General features: G+C 44.6%; 1 protein-coding gene across 8 annotated transcripts in view; it reads right to left on the bottom strand.

Moving 5' to 3' along the window:
• TIAM1 (TIAM Rac1 associated GEF 1) overlaps positions 1-21,072 on the bottom strand; it is a 451,745-nt gene that overhangs the window by 44,075 nt on the left and 386,598 nt on the right. For 7 of the 8 annotated variants that reach the window (XM_043448791.1, XM_043448795.1, XM_043448794.1 and 4 more), the window contains one exon: positions 11,167-11,270. In XM_043448791.1, the coding sequence (XP_043304726.1) occupies positions 11,167-11,270 (104 nt within the window). Of the gene's footprint in view, positions 1-6,237; positions 6,426-11,166; positions 11,271-21,072 lie in introns of those variants that run through there. The other variant, XM_043448798.1, reaches the window with a different exon arrangement.

Here is a 21,072-nt window from a genome sequence, read left to right as displayed (position 1 = left end):
GTGGTCCAGTGGTTAAGAATTCCGCCTGCCAAGGCAAGGGACACAGGTTTGTGCCCTGGTCTGGAAAGAGCTCACACTCCATGCGGTAACTAAGCCTGTGCGCTGCAACTACTGAATCCTGAATACTGAATCCTAGAGTCCGTGTTCCACAACGAGAGAAGCCACTGCAACGAGAAGGCCCAAGACCGCAACTAGAGAGTAGCCCCTGTTCATCGCAACTAGAGAAAGTCCATGTGTAGCAGCGAAGACCGAGCGCAGCCAAAATAAATCAATTTTGTTAAAAATCAGAATTTCTAGGATGGGATGTGCAAGTGTTCGTATCTTTTAAAGCTCTCCATGGTATTACTCTACAGGCTATTATTTCATAGCACAGAATCTATTGATAGTTTATTAACATTTGTTCAAAATGTACCACTCTAGAGATGTTTGATGCATATCTCTTTGAAACTGGTGGTTGCCTTCTTGGACTTCTCTTTCCTGTTTCTCTTGTCCAGTTTACCCCCAGGATATACAAAATATTTCCAATAGAGCAAATAAAGAATTACTTTTTGTATCACCCGTCTACTCACTCCTAAGAGTGAACATTCTTAGAAGAACATCCTTCCAAGAACATCCATGGGTGCGCAGAGCTGAAAGTCAAGGTTGGCATTTGGTGGAGGGCACGGGAGTCAAACCAAGTGTATCCCATGGGGGCAACATCACTCATTATCAAAGAAATGCAAATCAAAACCACAATGAGGTACCATCTCACACCAATCAGAATGGCTGCCATCCAAAAGTCTACAAACAATAAATGCTGGAGAGGGTGTGGAGAAAAGGGAACCCTCTTACACTGTTGGTGGGAATGCAAACTAGTACAGCCACAATGGAAAACAGTGTGGAGATTCCTTAAAAATCTAGGAATAGAACTGCCATATGACCCAGCAATCCCACTGCTGGGCACACACACGGAGGAAAACAGAATTGAAAGAGACACGTGCACCCCAATGTTCATTGCAGCACTGTTTATTCGGCAGGACATGGAAGCAACCTAGATGTCCATCGGCAGACGAATGGATAAGAAAGGTGTAGTACATATACACAATTGTTAAACACTGAGAAAGGCTACAGCAGCTAACATTAACCTGCCTTCCCCTCATTACCATACTGCCTTTGCCTCTTATTAGCATAGCCAACGGGAAGAAAGCCCGAAATAAAGACAGGACAAGGACATGGGAAATCAGAACCTAACAAGGATGCTTTAGTAGCAACGTCATGACAAGAAAGGGCAGAGCCAGGACCCAAATCCACATGATTATTAATCCAAATCTCTTAAGGTTACACAGCTTATTTATTGATAGCACAAACTCTGGTCTTCCACGCCAGGATGTATCAGTTACCTGTCAATGGCACTATTAAATGCTTCCTATGGAATCAATGTTTCCAACACTGAACATTCCCCAAAGAACTCTCCCTGTGGTGACTGATGAAAAGCTCATCAAAATGGGCCAAACTCTATGACATGTGAATTAGAGTCTAATAAGGCTGTTAAAAAAGAAAGACTACTGGTTTTTCATCAAAGCCTGTTTCAGTAGAAATAAAGTTTTATCTAGTTGTGTTAGGATTTTACAAACTCAATGTCATCATTAAATATTAACAGTAAAATATGGATTTGTCTTAATAATTAAAAAGGGACGAGTAGATCCATTTTGACAAAAATGTCCACGTCTGTGAGATAATCTTATGGTAACTGTAATAGGCAATTGTAATAGGCATTGTAACACAGATGTTATGGAAGGGAGGAGGGTGTGCCTCACCAAAATGAAAATTCCATGGAAAGAGAATGACCACAGCTGACAGTTTAAGTGCCATGCCCTCCAGCTGATCCCAGACTCTCCTGTGTCACTTTGATTTGTCACTCGCCAACACAACAAATGTACAACGGGCACCTTCGCTTACACAACGCTTCTCCAACTGTCCCAGCTCTAACCGCAGCTGCCTGCCATTTACGTGCAAATTAATATCCTAGCTATTATTCACGACATGTAAATCCATCACCCATCACCGCATTCCCATCAGAGACACAGTAGACCTTTCTGCAGTTTAATCATTTAGACAAGTTGCCATGCAAAATCCAATGTCCTCATCAATTATACCAAGGATGCCCCAGGCCTTAAGATGCCCCATGCCAAGTTATAACCTGGGGACTCTGACACACATCAAAAGCAGGACACTTCCCTTGGTACCCCTGATTCACACGATGCAGACTTGCCATTCTCAGCCATATTTGGTTATAATAACGAAAGGCATGACATGGCGTTTCTGGGTTTTCATTCCCTCCGCTTCTTCATAAACACTCGGAGGTTTCCATTTTTAAGAGAGTGAGTTTCAAGGAGGGTCATCCAGGTGACGACTGCTTTTCAGAGGGCGGAACAGCACACTTTGTCCTCAGCATCTGAGCTCTGTGGGGCCCCAGGTTGCTGGAATTCCTGTCTCTGCTGCTAGGAGATGGGTCAGCTTGCTCTATGCCCAGACGGGAACTGAGAAGCTGAGAGCAGAGTGATGAGCCTGCTGCGGTTTGCTGGTTGGTGGTAGAGCCGACTGAGCCCCAGGCCCCCCCCGTGTCCCCGGCCTGCAGGCCAACTGTCCGCAGATCATCAGAAGACACGAGTGTCACCATTTAGACTCTGCGGCCTGCACCTTGTCTCTCCTCAGTTCCTCCTCCCTCCTCAATCCCGTGGTCCCTACTCTCGGGAGAATCTTTTTTTCACGAAAGTTTAATTGACTTTTTTTTGTGTGAAGTTGCTCAGTCGTGTCTGATTCTTCGCAATCCCACTGACTGTAGCCTACCAGGCTCCTCCATCCATGGAATTTTCCAGGCAAGAGTACTGGAGTGAGTTGCCATTTCCTTCTCCAGGGGAATCTTCCTGATCCAGGGATCAAACCCAGGTCTCCTGCATTGCAGGCAGATGCTTTACCGTCTGAGCCACCAGGGAATTATATTGTTTGTTTCAGGTATAGAGCAAAGTGATTTAATTATACATATATATGTGCGTGCATGCATGCTAGGTCGCTTCAGTTATGTCATACGCTTTGCAACCCTATGGACTGTAGCCCGCCAGGCTCCTCTGTCCATGGGATTCTCCAGGCAAGAATACTGGAGTGCATTGCCATTTCCTACTCCAGGGGATCTTCCCGACCCAGGGATCAAACCTGCATCTTGTGTGGCTCCTGCATCGCAGGCAGATTCTTTACCACTGAGCCACCTGGGAATCCCATAGTTCCCTGTGCTATACAATAAATTCTTGCTGTTTATTTATTTTATGTTAAAAAAAAAAAAGAGTGTGAGTAGAATTCTTGACTTGGCCTATGTCAAGTCCACCACCTCTAAGGCTTGGTACCCTGAGTCTTAATCAAGCTTGTCGGGGAAGCTCCGGTCATGTGGGCCAGGGCTTTGGGGCTCTACACCTAGCCATCTCCCACCAACATCACCTCAAACAGCCAGCTTCCTTACCTTCCTCCTGACACACCCCTCCTGAGCCAGATCCTGGATTATAATAGGAAATACCTTTAGCATCCCAGGAGACACCTCCAAATTTGCTTGAGTTCTCTTCTGAGAGTTCAGAGCCTTAGGCATCCCTTCCTTACAAGAGACCTTCTTTCTGTGCTAAGACAGATTTACCCAGTGGAGTCTCTGAAGTTGACGGGGGGTGGGGGGGGCGGGCAAAACAGTTTCTCTACTGGCAACCCTGTTCTCTGATTCAAGATATAAACTCTTAGATTTATTACAAGGAAATGGGTCAACAAAGCCATAATCTTTCTACTGTCGATTCCATGTTATCTAACTAAACAATAAATTTAATAAAATGAACTTAAATAAGAACACACAGACTAGCCAGTTATACGGTACACATGGGCTTCCCAGGTGGCACTAGTGAGATATTGCCAAGGGGTGTTATTTATAATGCTCTTAGTGAAATTTTTGCTTGGAAACAATTACTGTCAAAGGGTGTCATCAAGTTTGAGAATTCTGTTTTACTAAAATATTACCCACCCCCAAAAAAAGCCTTAGAAGGAAGTATGAAATGCAGGTTGTCTTTGAAAGTGAAAGTTGCCCAGTTGTGTCTGACTCTTTGCAAACCCCATGGACTATACAGTCTATGGAATTCTCCAGGCCAGAATACCGGAATGGGTAGCCTTTCCCTTCTCCAGGGGATCTCCCCAACCCAGGAATTGAAGCGGGGCCTCCTGCATTGCAGGTCATCTTGAGAATACCTCTAATCTAGGGATTTTCCATGTGGTGGCCCAGTTCTTAGGTCTCCCTGTCCCCACACTGGGGTCACACTTCTTTGCATCAAACTCTGACAGGACCTTCTCCAGAAGGTAGCTCAGCCAGGACGGAGGAAGCAGGATGAGTCGAATGCAGTGCTTTCCCCACTCCATCTCTAAGTGCTGCGTGGTATCCTGATCCTTTCCACATCAGGCACTACAACCCAGAAAGACAGCTGCCATGAGAGGTCCTCAACACACCCCTCAAATACAAGTTTCCCAGAACCGGGACAAGTAGTGCAACGATGCTGCAAAGAAGACAGACACGGTTTCTCTGAACCAAACCTCTCTCCCCTGCTTGAGGACCGCCATCAGTCACCTTAGAAACAGAAAGCTCTTATGGGCATTTCCAAGCTGCCCGTTTAAACCTGCTATAGGGCGGCAGGGCCATTCCCACTGTCAGGACCAAGAGTTATCCACCCAAGGCACGAAGATGAACAGGACAATGGCAGGAAGAAACGGGCTACTTTCCTGAGGTCTGCCTGAAGTGCAGTGTTTATCGTATTGCTTTCTTCCTGTGGGAAATGAAAAGAAAGTACAAAAAGAAGGGGTAGGCTTTTAAGTGCACACATCAACTCAGGCTACCCAGCTGTTAAAGCTCTTCCTGTTATGCAACCACTGAAGGCAATTTCTATCTCAGGATGAGTTCAGAGTTCTAAAACTGTCCTTTGAGTCCGCCTGATTTAACACTCCCCACAGGTTTAAAAGGGGCCAGGGTGGCCTAAAATCTTACAGCCTTTATTTAAGCTTTTGTGAGAAACAAACACCAAAGTGACATACTCCGTAATTTCAGAGACCGTCATATACAATGATGGCCCCTCAAGTTCTGTTACCTTTTCTGTCCCCTTTTGAACAAACTTTGAAGAAGAAAAATTCAAGAAGGTGAAGGCTTATTTGAGTAAAGCAGGTGTACTCACTGTCCAAGTTCCAATTTCAGTACACATGACACAAAATCTAACAGTCAGTAGGCTCTGATACTAATAGCAAACTATTACAATGCTTGATTTGATTTGAAGTTATTCCTCCCCATTAATGCACCAAAAATATTTACTAAAGAGGTAAGAAAAAAAAAGAGGTAAGGAAGGGTGGGATAAATTGGGAGACTGGGATTGGCACATATACACTACTATGCATATAACAAATAACTAATGAGAACCTACTATATAACACAGGAAACTCTGCTCTGCGCTGTCTTGACCTAAATGGAAGGAAATGTGAAAAAGAGGGTGGATATATATGTGTGTGTGTGTGTGAATGTGTGTGTGTGTGTGTGTGTGTGTGTGTATAAAACTGATTCACTTTCCTATACAACAGAACTAACATAACATTATAAAGCAACAATACTCCAATATAAATTATATTTAGAAAAGAGGCAACAATTACCATAGGAATTGGCATACACAATATAGGTCAGTTGATGTTAAATCATTAACACATACCTCGAGCCAACACTAATAAATCCACCTCCTTCTCAAGTAAGCAGAAATAGTCAAAATCACTTAAAATTTTATAGGAGACAAACTGAACATCCATCTTCCAGAAACGCTTGCTGAATACTTAGGCTAACTTATGGGGGGCAAGGAGGGGAAAGAGAGACAAACATCTTCAAACTCTCAACATCCAAAAGAAAGAGGGAGCAATTCAGATAATTACAAATAATAACAACCCATCTTTCCATCATTTAAAAATGAAAAACCAGACACACATAAAGATTCCAGGCAAACTTGACTTCACACCAACTACTAAGACCCCACCCCCATGTTAAAATAGATAATTCTCTCTCAACAAAGGGATCTAAAGGGCAGAAGGATGAAGGATGCAGACGTGGGACAAGCGTATCACTGTCATTTGAACTGGGAAACAGACCAGCTAGAAAGTCGTAACATAAACAAAGGCTGGCCAGAAAGCCAGAATTCAAACAGTGCTCACCAGATGAAGCGTGCGGTATACAGAATCGCTGGACTTGCCATTGTTTTCAATCCTGGGCTTGCGCTTTATTTTCCACAATGCAGACATCATTAGGAATGTATTCTCATGATAATTCTACCTCCTGACACGTTCAGCACAAAGACAGAAGTTTCTTAAAATACTTGGAGAGCACCGAGTGCCTTCAGGCTCCCGAGCAAGCATCCTTCATCCAGACAGCCCATGCCGGCTCTGCCATGAGGACCTACCTACAGCTGCATCTCTTTACAGAGAGGGCAGCAGCAGCACGCCCCCTGAGAGCAGCTCCCGCGCCCGGCAGTGCCCTCTGGGAGGGTGGCAAAGGCTGCCCAACAGACGAGAAAGCTTTGATTTCACCTGGCTAAACAGCAGAAGTTCCAGAAATGGAGAGCCAAGAGGCGAGAAAACAATGCAAAAAAAAAAAAAAAACGCCTCTCTGGCATGTGAGCATCTCTACTCTGCGGACTGAGATCAGCTGATTGGCCAGCAGCCTGCACTGCACAGGAATACTAAACCCGCCCGGTTCAAACAACTTCGAAGACACCCCTCGAAGAGTCGAGTCGGGAGCAGGCACTAAAACCCCAATTTATTATTTAAAAAAAAAAAAAATTGATGTTTTCACATTTTCCCTGAATGCTTTGTTACAAAAGCAAACACTTCCAAGACAATCACACTGTCAGTTAAAAAGATAAAAGAAGGCTTTCCCATCGGAAATGCTCTCAAAATGAATGACTCTCATACATCGGCTACTACGTGGAAAACAAAATCACAGCTCCTAGGGGTCTGGAATGCAGGACGGGACTGCCTGGAGCGAATTAGCATTCATGTCAAGGGACAACAGTTTTTTATTAGAAGCAGGGAAACAAGTGGGGGGCAGAGGTGGTGGCGAGGAGATCCTTTGAGGTTGTCACCCACAGTCACAAGAGCAAGCAGGCGGCTTACGAAGAGAAAGGCCGTCAGGCTGCCCCTGCGGTGTGAAAGTCCCACCCCCCTCCTCATGGAAGTGACATTCCCCTGTCACCACGGCTCAGCCACAAAACTCACGATTATCTATTTGCTCAACCCCAAAAGACCACATTAGCAAGAACTGAGATCAGAAATTTGTAAAAACAAAACTCCAACACGCATTCCTTTTACCCTGCCCACTGTTTCATTAGGACAATTCACTTAGGAAGAGCAGCAAAAATATTAAACAAAAATCAACAACCTTCATGTATTCAGCCAGAATTTTTAAAAATGATTACTTGTTTCATTTCATTTGTTCATCTGTTTGTTTCTCTTTACTTTTATATTCTACCCCCAGTCTGGAGCATTCAAATTAAGGCGAAATTGTCCTTCCACTTTTAGGCAGCTTACAACTTAAATTTTGATGTTTTTGAATTGTGGTGTTGGAGAAGACTTGAAAGTCCCTTGGACTGCGAGGAGGTCAAACCAGTCCATCCTAAAGGAAATCAGTCCTGAATATTCATTGGAAGGATGATGCTAAAGGTGAAACTCCAATACTTTGGCCACCTGATGCAAAGAGCTGACTCATTGGAAAAGACCCTGATGCTGGGAAAGATTGAAGGTGGGAGGAGAAGGGGACGACAGAGGATGAGATGGTTGGATGGCATCACCGACTCAATGGACATGAGTTTGAGTAAACTCTGGGAGACAGTGAAAGGGAGGGGAGCCTGGCGTGCTGCAGTCCACGGGGTCACAAAGAGTCAGACACGACTGAGTCACTGAACAACAACAACTTAGAAATGAATGTTCACTTTTTTCTCAAGAAAAATCACACAATGATGCAGGAGCTATATTAAAAGAATATTTAACCTTAATCAAGAAACTTAAAATATACACTTTCTGTTACTTTAAATCATGACAAAAGATACTCACAAAGCTTAATAAGCATTAGAAAAATACTTAAGTGGCTAATGAGTATATAGTTGACTCTTCAACAACTGAGGGGTTAGAGGTGCCAAACATCTACGAAGTCAAAAATCTACATATAACTTACATTTCCCATCACTCCCATAACATAGTTCTTACGTACCAATGTTTTTCCTCCACATCCACGGTTCTGCATCCGTATATCAAACCCAGATTGGTAGTGCTATGGACTATTGGAAAATTATCCACCTATAAACAGACTCTCCCAATTCAACCCCATGTTGTTCAAGGCTCAACTGTATCTAAACTAGCTTATTAATTAATTACTTCAGTCATTACCTACTTCCTCATTTTTTGAAACTTGGTATTTACTACCAGACCATACCCATCTGGCCAGAAGGTCATTTTTGGAAAGCAGTAAATAACACAGATCTGTGTTTTGCCATCTTAGAGCTGTGTGACCTTCAGTAAGCTGCTTAACCTCTCTGATCCAACAGCGTCATCTATAAAATAGGGGGAATAACAGTATCTCTTTCTCAGGGGTATTCTGAGGGTGAGATTGGTTACTATAGAATAACACCCAATATATACAAGATACTACAGACGGGAGAGAATCTGCCCACAATGCAGGAGACCTGGATTCGATCCCTGGGTTGGGAAGATTCCTTGGAGAAGGGCATGGCAACCCACTCCAGTATTCTTGCCTGGAGAATCCCATGGGCAGAGGAGCCTGGCGGGCTACAGTCCATGGGGTTGCACAGAGTCAGACACGTCTGAAGAGCTAACACTAACACACCTAAGTACTGTGTGTTAGCCACCCAGTTGTGTCCGACTCTTTGCGACCCCATGGATTAGCTCTCATTTATTACTAATAATAAAATTATTCAAATAAAGATAAAATCTGAAATCTACTCAACACTAGGAAGTACTATTTCCAAGTACAGAATCATGGTGCTTCCTACATGCAACCTGGAAAAAAAGGACTATGATCCTAACCTGTGGTGTCAATGAGGCCACTGTATGATCTTTAAAAATACTCAGATCATCACCCAAACTTGTCAATAACTTTGAAGAAGTTCTCTTTATGAGAGCTGACTATGCATTTCTACAGTGAACTCCGGAAGTAGAATCTCCTGCTCCTATATTGGACCCTGGCTGTTCCAGGCAGGTTTCAGGGCCTTGTTCTCAGGAGAAAGAGCCATGACATCAGAGGCACCTGGGATGAGGCGACAAAACCCCTGCCCCTTCCTTCCTCCCTGCTGCCAGAACCGCAGGTCACAGAGGGCCCTGCTAAGCACTCCATGACTCACTACATTTAAGACGGAAACAGTCTCTTAAAATCCACAAAGGGAGGGAACACGGGGCTACCGGAGCGAGGTAAAAGTGATCCAAGTTAACAAGTATTCACAAATGAATGTCTCAGATACAGGAGAAATAACTGTATTCCCAAATCAAATCAGAGACTGAAAATAACAGTTTTAGCTTAACAACAGGATGATTTAATAAATAGCCTTCAAAATATCTTATCTCGCATGGAAATATCTATTTCTCTCAAAGGCCATCACCCTCCCCCACCTTCCCAAGAAAGTAGGTAAAAGGCCACATAAATGAAAAGGAACTATAAACAAGCCTTTGTCTGTGTTTTTGGCTTTAAATGAAACATATTTCCGTTTAGTGGCTTTTAAATTAATAACTGACAACATAAAGCCTTTCAGTCTATAAACATTAAATTTATAAATGCTATAGAATTTATAAATTCTAAAATTTACAGTGTTCAACTTAGACAACAAGAATGATGATCCTATGATGGCAAAAGAGAAACATACAGGTAAAAAAGATACTGAAGAGAGTCAAACACAGGAACTCAAGAAAGTCCTACATATGGATGTGGGACTTACGTATACCTATGGGGACATATGTATACCTATGGCTGATTCATGTTGAGGTTTGACAGAAAACAAGAAAATAAAATAAAAAAAAAAAATAAAAAAAAAATAAAAAAAAGAAAACAAGAAAATTCTGTAAAGCAATTATGCTTCAATTAAAAAATAAACTAATTTTTAAAAAAAGAAAATCCTACAAAGATATATGAAGACAAAAAGAGACACAAACATATGCACATAGAAATGCAGGTTTTCGAAACAATCAATCATATTTGAACTCTAATTCCATTAACAATATCAGTTATATTCTTTGACCCCCTGCATCATCCAATCACTGGACAAGGGCAAGAATCACCCTGATATTGTAGATGAGAAAACAAAGGTATAATTTAAAGTTATATGATTTGTTCAGGTTAAATGACTGGAAAACATCAAGCAATATTAGACAAGCAAGGGAACCAACATAAATATGTCAAAAACATTCTCAAAAAAAAAAAAAAAGAATAAATATGGACATAATCACACACATTTTTCTTTGCTGCAGAGGAGTCTTTCGGCTATAGGTAATGGAGGTTTTAAATTGTTATGCTGTGATGAAAAGAGGTTATTGACACAAGGAACTCTTTAGGAAGTGGAAATAAAGCATGATGAATTATGGAAAACAAATTCATAGCAGCACCCAAGAATCAGAATAAGAACTTTGTCACAGTGCTCGACCAGCTGAGCACACTGTTTGGATGGACACATCGATGGTCTCTTTCCCTTTAATGTAAAAGATGCTTGCTCTTCACAAGAGCTAAACAGAGATCATGCAAAAGCGGTTGCTTATAGAAACCATGAGTAGCAGGAAAGTATAACTGATCCAGTTATACTCATTTTGGATGCCTTTTCCTCATACAGAAAGGGGGTGCATAAGAAGAAAACAGGATGGACACACACTTTAATTCGTTAAGGGTGAGCTCTGCCTTATATTGCCACATGTGGGTTTGTTCTCACGGCTATCCTTAGGATGGCGTATCCCATTTAGTGACCTCTCAGAAGTAAACACACTTTCGTCCCGTGGAGGGGCCTTCCCACCACACACAGCTGCAGAGGTGATGTGTCAGCTGTGACTCTTTGGTGGTTCGAGACATGGGATGTGAAAATGGAAATCTCTCACCTTGCTGCTGTGATCAGTATCATCTGAGGATTCCAAGTCCGGCCCTTCAGCCTCCTCCGGAGCGGCCTCTGCACTGCTGCCCTGCTCGCTGCAGAGGCTGTGGCCTGCAGGATGAAAGCAGAAGGACACGCGGGTCAGCACACACAGTCACCGCTGCAAGGGCAAGGGGGCAGGGCGTCCAGCTCACATGCCCAGTCATGTCCCCGTCTGTGCGACCCCATGGACTGTGGCTCGCCAGGCTCCTCTGTCCATGGGATTTCCCAGGCAAGAATACGGGAGCAGGTTGCCATTTGCTGCTCCAGGGGATCTTCTGGACCCAAGGATGGAACCCGCATCTCCCTGGCACCAAGCCAGCTGGAGAGCCTCAAGCTTATGATGTGTCCATATATTGTTAAACCCTCCAAGTATGGGTGCCATGACCTTGGTTCAATACATGCTAGTTTAGCTGTCTTTGTCATTATCACTATTATTATGACTTTATAATATGTTCTTATTATTTATAGTATATATTTTATAACATATAATATTTGCTATGGACTGAATGTTTATCAGTCCTGAATATTCATTGGAAGCACTGAGGCTGAAGCTGAAACTACAATACTTTGGCCACCTGATGTGAAGAACTGACTCATTGGAAAGGACCCTGATGCTGGGAAAGATTGAAGACAGGAGAAGGGAATGACGGAGGATGAGATGGTTGGATGGCATCACCGACTCAATGGCCATGAGTTTGGGTAAACTCTGGGAGTTGGTGATGGGCAGGGAGGCCTGGCATGCTGCAGTCCATGGGGTCGCAAAGAGTTGGACACAACTGAGCGACTGAATTGAACTGAACTGAATGTTTACCGCCACCCCCCCTCCCAAATCATATGTAAAGCCCTAACCCCCAGTGGGACTGTATTTGGAGATGAGGCCTTTGGGAGCTAAGGAGGCTTAGAGGAGGTCTTGAGAGTGGACCTCCATGATGGGATTAGTGTTATGAGTGTCACTGGAAGAGAAACCAGAACTCCCCTCTTCTCCTGTAAGGACACTGGAAACAGCCACCTGCAAGCCAGGAAGGGAGCCCTCGGCAACAAGCCTGGTCTTGGACTTCCCAGCTCCAAAACAACAAGAAATAAATGTCTGTTGTTTAAGCTACTCAGTCCGAGGTCTGTCACTACAGGCCCAACTAAGACAATAATTTATAATATACATGTGTGCATGCTAAGCTACTTCAGTCATGTCCGACTCTTTGCAAGCCTATGGACTGTAGCCCACCAGGCTCCTGTCCATGCGATTCTCCAGGTTAGAATACTGGAGTGGGTTGCCATTCCCTTCTCCAGGGATCTTCCTAAACCCGGGGACAGAACCCAGGTCTCCTAGAGCTCCCACACTGCAGGCGGGTTCTTTACCACTGAGCCACCGGGGAAGCCCATAATACGTATAATAAAAGTTAAATAAAATTAAATTGGGTGATTTGACTGATTTATAATCAACAAATTAATTGTTGGATCAATTCATTGCTGCTGCTGCTAAGTCACTTCAGTCGTGTCCTACTCTGTGCGACCCCATAGACAGCAGCCCACCAGGCTCCCCCGTCCCTGGGATTCTCCAGGCAAGAACACTCGAGTGGGTTGCCATTTCCTTCTCCAATGCAGGAAAGTGAAAAATGAAAGTGAAGTCGCTCAGTCGTGTCCGACTCTTAGCGACCCCATGGACTGCAGCCTACCAGGCTCCTCCGTCCATGGGATTTTCCAGGCAAGAGTACTGGAGTGGGGTGCCATTGCCTTCTCCACAATTCATTGCTAGGACAACTGAATAAAGCACTCTGAGAAGGACATTTTAAAAATAACTGTTTGGGGCATCCCTGGTGGCTCAGGGGTTAAGAATTCGTCTGCCAATGCAGGAGATACAGGTTCGGTCCCTGGGATGGGAGGATCCCACATGCTGTGGAGCAATGAAGGCCATGCACCACAGCCATGGAACCTGCGCTCTTGAGTCCGGGAGGGGCAACTACTAAGCCCATGCACCATAACTACTGAAGCCTGCTCACCCTCGAGCCCATGTTCTGCAACGAGAGAAGCCTGTGCCCCACAGTGAAGGGCAGCCCCCACTGATTGCAACTACAGAAAAAGTCCATACAGCAATGAAGATCCAACACAGCCAAAACTAAATAAATCAAATTGGTTTTAAAAAACTAATAACTGCCTCATAGACATTATCTGGCAAACTTCAAACATCTTATAACACCCACTCTTTCCACCATATTCCATGTGAAAGTGCAGGCCACTTTCTTTCCTATTTGAACAAGTCCCGACTCCAGTGTTCTTGCCTGGAGAACCCCATAGACAGAGGAGCCTGGTGGGCTACAGTCTACAGTCGCAAGGGTTGGACACGACTTAATGGCTAAACCGTCAACTGCAATGGTTGGCTACGGTAAGCCCTGAGCTGGGGAAGAGAACATTAAGATCACTTCCCTCTGGGAGGCTTCTCAAATTTAAAGAGCATCTGAGCTGCCTGGGGATTTCTGTCAGGCAGACTCAAGCAGAATAGGGTCAGAACTATGGTTCTGCATTTCTTACATACTCCGTGATACCAATCCACACTGCAGGTCCATGGGCCACACCGGGAGCAGCAAGTGTCTCGGATATTTACAGACCTCTAGCTAGTCTGATAAGACACTGGTTTGCTGACTATTAGAATATTCCAGGCACGAGGTCAGGGACTACAGCACCATACTGTAACCAGATAAGAGAGAAGGGAAAAGAGAAGAAACCTGGGTAGGAGGAGCCACTTTCCGACTCCTGCGATGAAATCGTCAGTCTGAAAAGAGTCCACCTTGCTCCAGTGGCACCATCACAGTCATAAGCCTGCATCTGGCATCACATTCAGACTCTAGGTTGACTGGGACACTAAGGGAAGAAGCCAATTCCTGAGCAAATCTTGCTCCAGAACTGCATCCAGTGGTCCCCTTCCCTCCTCTGGAAGGAAGCACCAAGGAGGCGAAGCTTGCATGGTTTGTAAGTTTCCATCTGTGCCCACCCTTCCTGCGCCCTTGCTCTGGCTCTACGATTTTCCTGCACTTCTTTTAATTACTAGCTCACTATAAATCCCATGGACAGAGCAGCCAGGGGGCTACAGTCCATTGGATCCCAAGAGTCGGACACGACTTAACGACTAAACCACCACCACTCAATAATATGGTGGAAGCCGCCAAAGAAAGAAGTTCAGTTAACTTGGTGGACATCAGCTATGTCACACCGTCACCACCAGAGGGGGAAAAAAAATAGTGACTGAATGCTTGAAATGGGGGCAATGACCTAGATGCTGGGGCTAGAGAGAAGGGGAAGATGTGAACAGCGTTAAGCGCTGAAATGGCAGGAACCACGGCTGTCTCAGCAGTAAGCTGACAGCCAGGCTGTAAGACACACAAGGTCACCTTCATGCTGCAGTCTGCACAATGGCAACCCCCATTCTGTACAGCCAGATGCCGCGACCCTGCATATTTCCACTGCACATTATAATGCCTGGGATCTAGCGGATGCTCACAGAACAGTGGGAAAACGAATGAAAGGATTTTCATTGCTAACACGGGCCAGGTATCCTGAAAAGGAAGCAACGCCGCCACCCTCCCCCCACCAATTCTACAAAAACACTGACAAATGCTAAGTAAAATAGAACAGAATCCTTTTTATTTAATTTTTATTGTTATTATGTTTTGCTCACACTGCACAGCATGTGGGCAGTTCCCCAACCAGGGATCAAACCTGCGCTCCCTGCAGCAGAAGCAGGGAGTGGCAACTACTGGACCACCAGGGAAGGCCCCCTGAGTCCTTTTTAAACATAAAGCAGAGCTCTAAGAAATCCCGGAGTCCAAAATGAAGACAAAGGCAGCTGAAGCAGTGGGCCAGTCCCAAAGCCATGGCAGGGCTAGATAATTCATCATCTGCCTCCAAACTCCATACCCCAGGGCAGTGTTTCCTAAAGGGAGTGGGACCCTGCTGGTGCCAGGAGGGGACAATGTTTGGGAAGAAAACTCTACACATGGCAGGTACACAGGGCACTAACCTCCCTGGGCCTGAGCACGGAACACCTTCTGCATTCCCTAGTCACTGTCACAATCAAGAAGACCCCCAAACACAGCCCAAAGCAGAATCAGCACCACCTGGGAACATAGCCCTGGAGCCCTTGGTTTTAACTGCAGTCATAAGACAGAAAACAGGGGCTGGGTCAGTACAAGTCGGGGAGTTAGAACCAAATCTCCCACGTTCATAGGGTTCTCTTGAAGGGCTATAATCTCACCCCAAAAAGACAAAAAAAGACTTTTTTTTAAAAGTACTGTGTACTCCATTGGAAGGACTGATGCTGAAGCTCCAATACTTTGGCCACCTGATGTGAAGAGCCGACTCACTGGAAAAGACCCTGGTGCTGGGAAAGATTGGGGGCAGGAGGAGAAGGGGACGACAGAGGATGAGATGGTTGGATGGCATCACCGACTCGACGGACATCAGTTTGAGTAAACTCCGGGAGACAGTGAAGGGCAGGGAAGCCTGGTGTGCTGCAGTCCACGGGGTCGCAGAGAGTTAGACACGACTGAGCGACTGAACAGCAAATGTATAAAATGGGTGCCAGTAATGAGAACATACTGGATAGCACAGGAAACTCTGCTTAATGCACTGCTGTGGCCTGACTGGGAAGGAAATACACACGGGAAGGAATATGTTAACATGTTTATGGACGGCTGCTTCACTGTGCTATCTATACAGGAGAAACTAACACAACTTCGTAAAGCAACCATATTCCAACAAAAAATTTTAAATAAATAAATAAAGTACTCACATGTGAAAGAGAAAAAAGAAAGGAAAAGAAGCTGATCTAACTCTGCCTATACTCTGGGATACAAGAGTGGGGAGAGAGAGAGGGGGGCTTCTTCTTGGAGATGAGAACCACAGGCTGGCCCCATGGGTGCTGGAGATTCAAATTCACACTGTGCCCTCCATTCTGGAGACTCCGATGACTTCGTCTGCTCGGGCTGGTGTAACTAAGACCGCAGACTGGGTGGCTTAAACAACAGACAGTTACTTGTCTCGGTTCTGGAGACTGGAAGTCAAAGATCAAGGTGGCATGGGTCCCTTCCATGGTGAGGCCCCTCCCCTGGCTGGCAGATGGCTGCCACCTCCCTGGTACCCACACAACCTCCCCTTGTGTGTGCAAGGTGAGAGGGTGAGCCCTGGTCTCTCTTCCTCTTCTTACAAGGACACTAATCCCATTACGGGAGTCCCAGCCGGTAACTTCATCTAAACCTAATTACCTCCCAGTGGCCCCCAACTCCTAATAACCCTCCCACTGGGGGTTAGGACTTCAATGTAGGAACTCTGGCAGAACACAAGCATTCAGTACGTGATACTCAGGCTGAAAACTTGCCTTAAGGTCGTTCTAAATTTGTATTCCAAGGGCATCTGGCAGAAGGCAAAAAACAAGTCTGTTCTAGAGGGAATCACCCTTAATGATGGTTTCGTATTAATGGTCAGGCATAAGCTTGGTCCAACAAGAACCACAATCCATCATTATACAACACAAGGAGAACCAGCTCCCCATGATGGAGACGCAGCAGCCACAACAAGCAGAAGGAGATTTCCTAGGAATAATACCATAATTATCGGACTGCCAAATGAGTATGCTTCAAAAAAAGAAAAAGGAACAACAAAAGAGAGACTTTCAAAAAAGATTAGGTAAATTTGTAAAACTTTTAGAAATGAGAGCTATAAACACTGAAATTAAGCACTCAATGGATAAGAATAAAAGCTGAAGAAAGAAGCTTGAAAGGCCTATTTGAAGACATTACCACACCAAAGCACAGACATCCTCAAATTCTCAAACTGTCAACATAAAACTGACATAATTTCAAGTCAAAATAGTATTCAAGAAGAAAAGTTCATAATAAGAAACATTTGACAAAGAGTGGGAAAGCTTACTAAAACAGAATTTTCCTAAAAAAAAGTCTCTAAAGGATGTATTTAGGGTGGGAAAATATGTATACACACACACACACACACACACACACACACACATGCATAATCTGGTATACAAGGGGAAATGATAAATAAGAGCTGATATACACACAGGCCAAGCTCCGGGAGATGCTGAAGGATACGGAAGCCTGGCGTGCTGCTGTCCGCGGGGTCTCAAAGAGTTGGCCACAACTGACTGGCTGAACAGTAACAACACAAACAGGCAAGTCACAGCACTCCACACACACGCCCAAGAGGCATCTGCTCCAAAACACAAGATGAAACTAAAGCAACGGTGGGTGATTGTATTTGCATCATTTCATGATCCTTTTACACTTTAAGAGAAGTAAAAAGAATTCGGTCTTATTTTGTTAGAAACCATGTTAAAATTTTAAGGGCCAAAAAAAAAAAAAAATTAAGGGCAACCACTGAATAGAATAGAATTAGATTGTATAAGTTGAAAGGGGAAAGTGGAATTGAGAGATTCAACCCAAAAAAGGACTAGGAAGGGCAGGAAGAATAAACAAGATCAAGACAGCAAAATATGATGAGAGAAACGAGCCAAGATACATGGAGCTTCTAAATAAATGTGATGTAGACTAAACTCAATATTATACTTCATGTTTAGATAAAAACCAAAATAATGTCACACAAAGCCTCACCTACATGCTACGCGTAAGAAATAGACTAAACAAAATGACAAAGAACACTGAAAGTATCAGCGTAGAAAGTTAGGCACATGTAAAGAATGCTCTTCAAATGCCAGACAAAATAGATTTAGTCAGACTACAGAAGAGGTAAACATCAAGAATCATTAAGCTTGATCCGTGAGTGTATTATTTAAACCCTATTCACTAGAATTTGTGAATGTATGTTTTTTCCAAGGATTAGCAATGTAGGCAAACAGGCCACATATGACGCTATAATATAAATCTCAACAAATAGCAAGGAATCTGAATTCAGACAGACCACACTGGCAGCGTTATTTCTGGAACAGAATTTGCTATGAAAGAGCAAAAGGCCAGTATGCCAAAGACAATTTTAGAGCAGGGGGCCGGGGGGCGGGGGTGGTGGTTGGGGAAAAAAAAAAAGCAAGACTGGGATACTTTCCCTACCAGATATCAGAATGTATTTAAAGTTAACAGTAATAGAAAGCAGTGCAGAATTAGCAGGAAGACAGGCTAACAGAACAGACAGTCCCAGAAACAGCCCCACCCATTGTGGAAGTGTGATGCACAGCAGATGTGGCACTGCAGATCCGGGGGAAAAGGAAGGAACATTTGATAATGTAGCTAAGACAGCAGATTACCCACATGGGGAAACAAAAAGCTGGACCCGAACTCCCATCATCCACAAGAATCAGTGCCAGGGAGGTATAAACCCAAAAGGGAAAAGTTCAAAATATAAATCTTTCAGCAGAAAATAACAGAAGAAAATGTTTGTTACCCAGGGGAGAGAGAAGGAGTTCTTACACAAGACAGAAAAAAGCACAAATCCTAGGAAACAGAAAATCAGATTTGACTAAAGTTAAAAACTTTTCTTTGTCAAAAGGCAACAGGATACACTGTAGACTGAGAAAAGTTATCTTCAACACATATAACTGGCAAAAACACGAATATCTAGAATATAAAAGAAGCCCTATGGATCAATAACCATGGGTCTATCTGATTCTAAAACATACATTCTTTTTCACCCCGTTGGCTCTGCTTCTGCCCTTACCTGAAGATAAAAACTAATAAAAGAGGAGAGACCGAGAAAAAGCAATGCAGCTGTGGTTAGACAGTCAGCAAAGATGACAGTGATGATTCCTCCCGTTCCCGTAAGATCTCTGTGTCTGTCTCTATGCCCCATGAATTTGGGTTGGTCTTGTGGCTTGATCTGAACAGCAGTGTGTGACCCAAGTGGTGATACGTGAATTCTGAGCTACGGTCTCAAGTGGCTTTACAGTTTTGGGTCTGATCCCCCAGGAATGCTGGGCCGTCATACGATGAAACCCCCAAGGTAGCTTCTTGAGAATGAAAGACCTCAAAGAAAGAGGGGTCCAGCCAACCGATCACCAAATACGTGAGGGAGGCCAGCTTAACCCGGTCCCAGTCAAGCCCAAACGGCACAGCCAACAAGACTGACTGAGGCAAGGGGAGCAGAACAGCCACCCGGCTGAGCCCGGCCCAGAGAGCTGAGCGCAGTGAGCGAACTAGACGGTGCTTTCCCGCAGTTTGCAACAAGGCAGTAGATGGCCAGTGCGTGGTTAGGGGACTTAAGTCATCAAAGAAAGCCAGAGAGGCAGGAATTGACAGTGGGGCCCTTTACGAGAGCTGAAGAGAGATACCAGCACGGCAGGATTAGGGAATCAAACCAGGCAAAGCCATGTTCTTGCTCCCACACTTCAAGGCCTCCTCTGCACACCTCCCGAAGGAAGACGTTTACAGAACACCATTGCTGAGATTCTATGCAACCCCACAGAAACAGAATGTTGCAACTTCCTACTGGAGCTTCCTTCACCACAAAAGACTTTTCCTCTTAACAACAGACACAGAAGGAATTATTGTCTTTGTCCAGCGCACATGCAGACAGCTCCAGAGAACTGGAGACAGGCTAGGAGCGGGCTGAGGAGGCAAGGAGAGGAAACTGCGTGTCCCACCTCCACCCTTCCCAGCACGCAGCACATCGCCATGTGGCATAAAGGAGGTGCCGGGGATACCTGGTGCCTCAGAGACGGAGCGGGGCCAAAGCTAGAGACACAGAATGAGCAGGGCAGACAAGGGAGGATTATTCAGCTACAAAACCAGAGGGCGACAGAGGACGAGGCGGCTGGATGGCATCACCAACTCGATGGGCATGCGTTCCAGCAAACTTCGGGAGTTGGTGGTGGACAGGGAGGCCTGGCGTGCTGCAGTCCATGGGGTCACAAAGAGTCGGACATGACTTATCGATTGAACTGAACTGAACTGAACTGAAAACCAAAGGAAATCTACTATTAGTAACAACATGGATGAACCTTGAGGGCGTTATGCTAACTGAAATAAGTCAGAGAAAGAAAATACTGTACGATCTTACTTATATGTGGAATCTAAAAGCAAAGCAAAAAGCCTCACAGACACAGAGAACAGACTGGAGATTGCCAGAGGTAGGGGGTGGTGGGGCAGGTAGGTGAAATGTGTAAAAAGGGTAAAAATGTATAGTTATAAAATAAATAAGTCACGGAGATGTACAACATTTGTTGTTATCTAGTCGCAAAGTCATGTACAACTCTTTGTGAACCCAAGGACTGTAGCCCGCCAGGCTCCTCTGTCCATGGGATTTCTCAGGCAAGAATCCTGGAGTGGGTTGCCATTTCCTTCTCCAGGGGATCTTCTGACCCAGGGATGGAACCTGCGTCTCCCGTGTCTCCTGTATCGCAGGTGAATTCTTTACTGCTGAGCCACCTGGGAAGCCATACACACACACATTAATTAATAATACTGTATTGTATTTTAAGGAAGTAAATCTCAAAAGTTCTCATCATCAGAAAAAAAAAAGGAACTATGTATCCTGGTGGATTTTAACTAGACACAGTGTAGATCATATAGCAATGTATACAAATATAGAATCATTATGTTATACTCCTGAAACTAATGTTATACATCAATTACACCCCAATTTTTAAAAACAGGATAAGCAGGGTGGGTGGCTCAGTAAAGAATCCGCCTGCAATGCAGGAGATCTGGGTGGGAAGATGCCCTGGAGGACAGCATGGCAACACACTCCAGTGTTCTTGCCTGGAGAATCCCACGGACAGAGGAGCCTGGTGGGCTATAAGAGTTGGTCACAACTGAGTGACTAAGTACAGGGCAGCCTCAGAGAAGGGGGAACCTCAGGGCAGAGCGGAGCCCAGCAGGACAGAACCCACAGGCCATCACAAAAGCTGCCATAAATA

Source organism: Cervus canadensis, chromosome 27 (assembly GCF_019320065.1).
Source record: "Cervus canadensis isolate Bull #8, Minnesota chromosome 27, ASM1932006v1, whole genome shotgun sequence".
NCBI classification, from domain to species: Eukaryota; Metazoa; Chordata; class Mammalia; order Artiodactyla; family Cervidae; genus Cervus; species Cervus canadensis.
The sequence above is the reverse complement of the archived record's forward strand: the minus strand, read 5'-3'. Positions and strand labels throughout refer to the sequence as shown.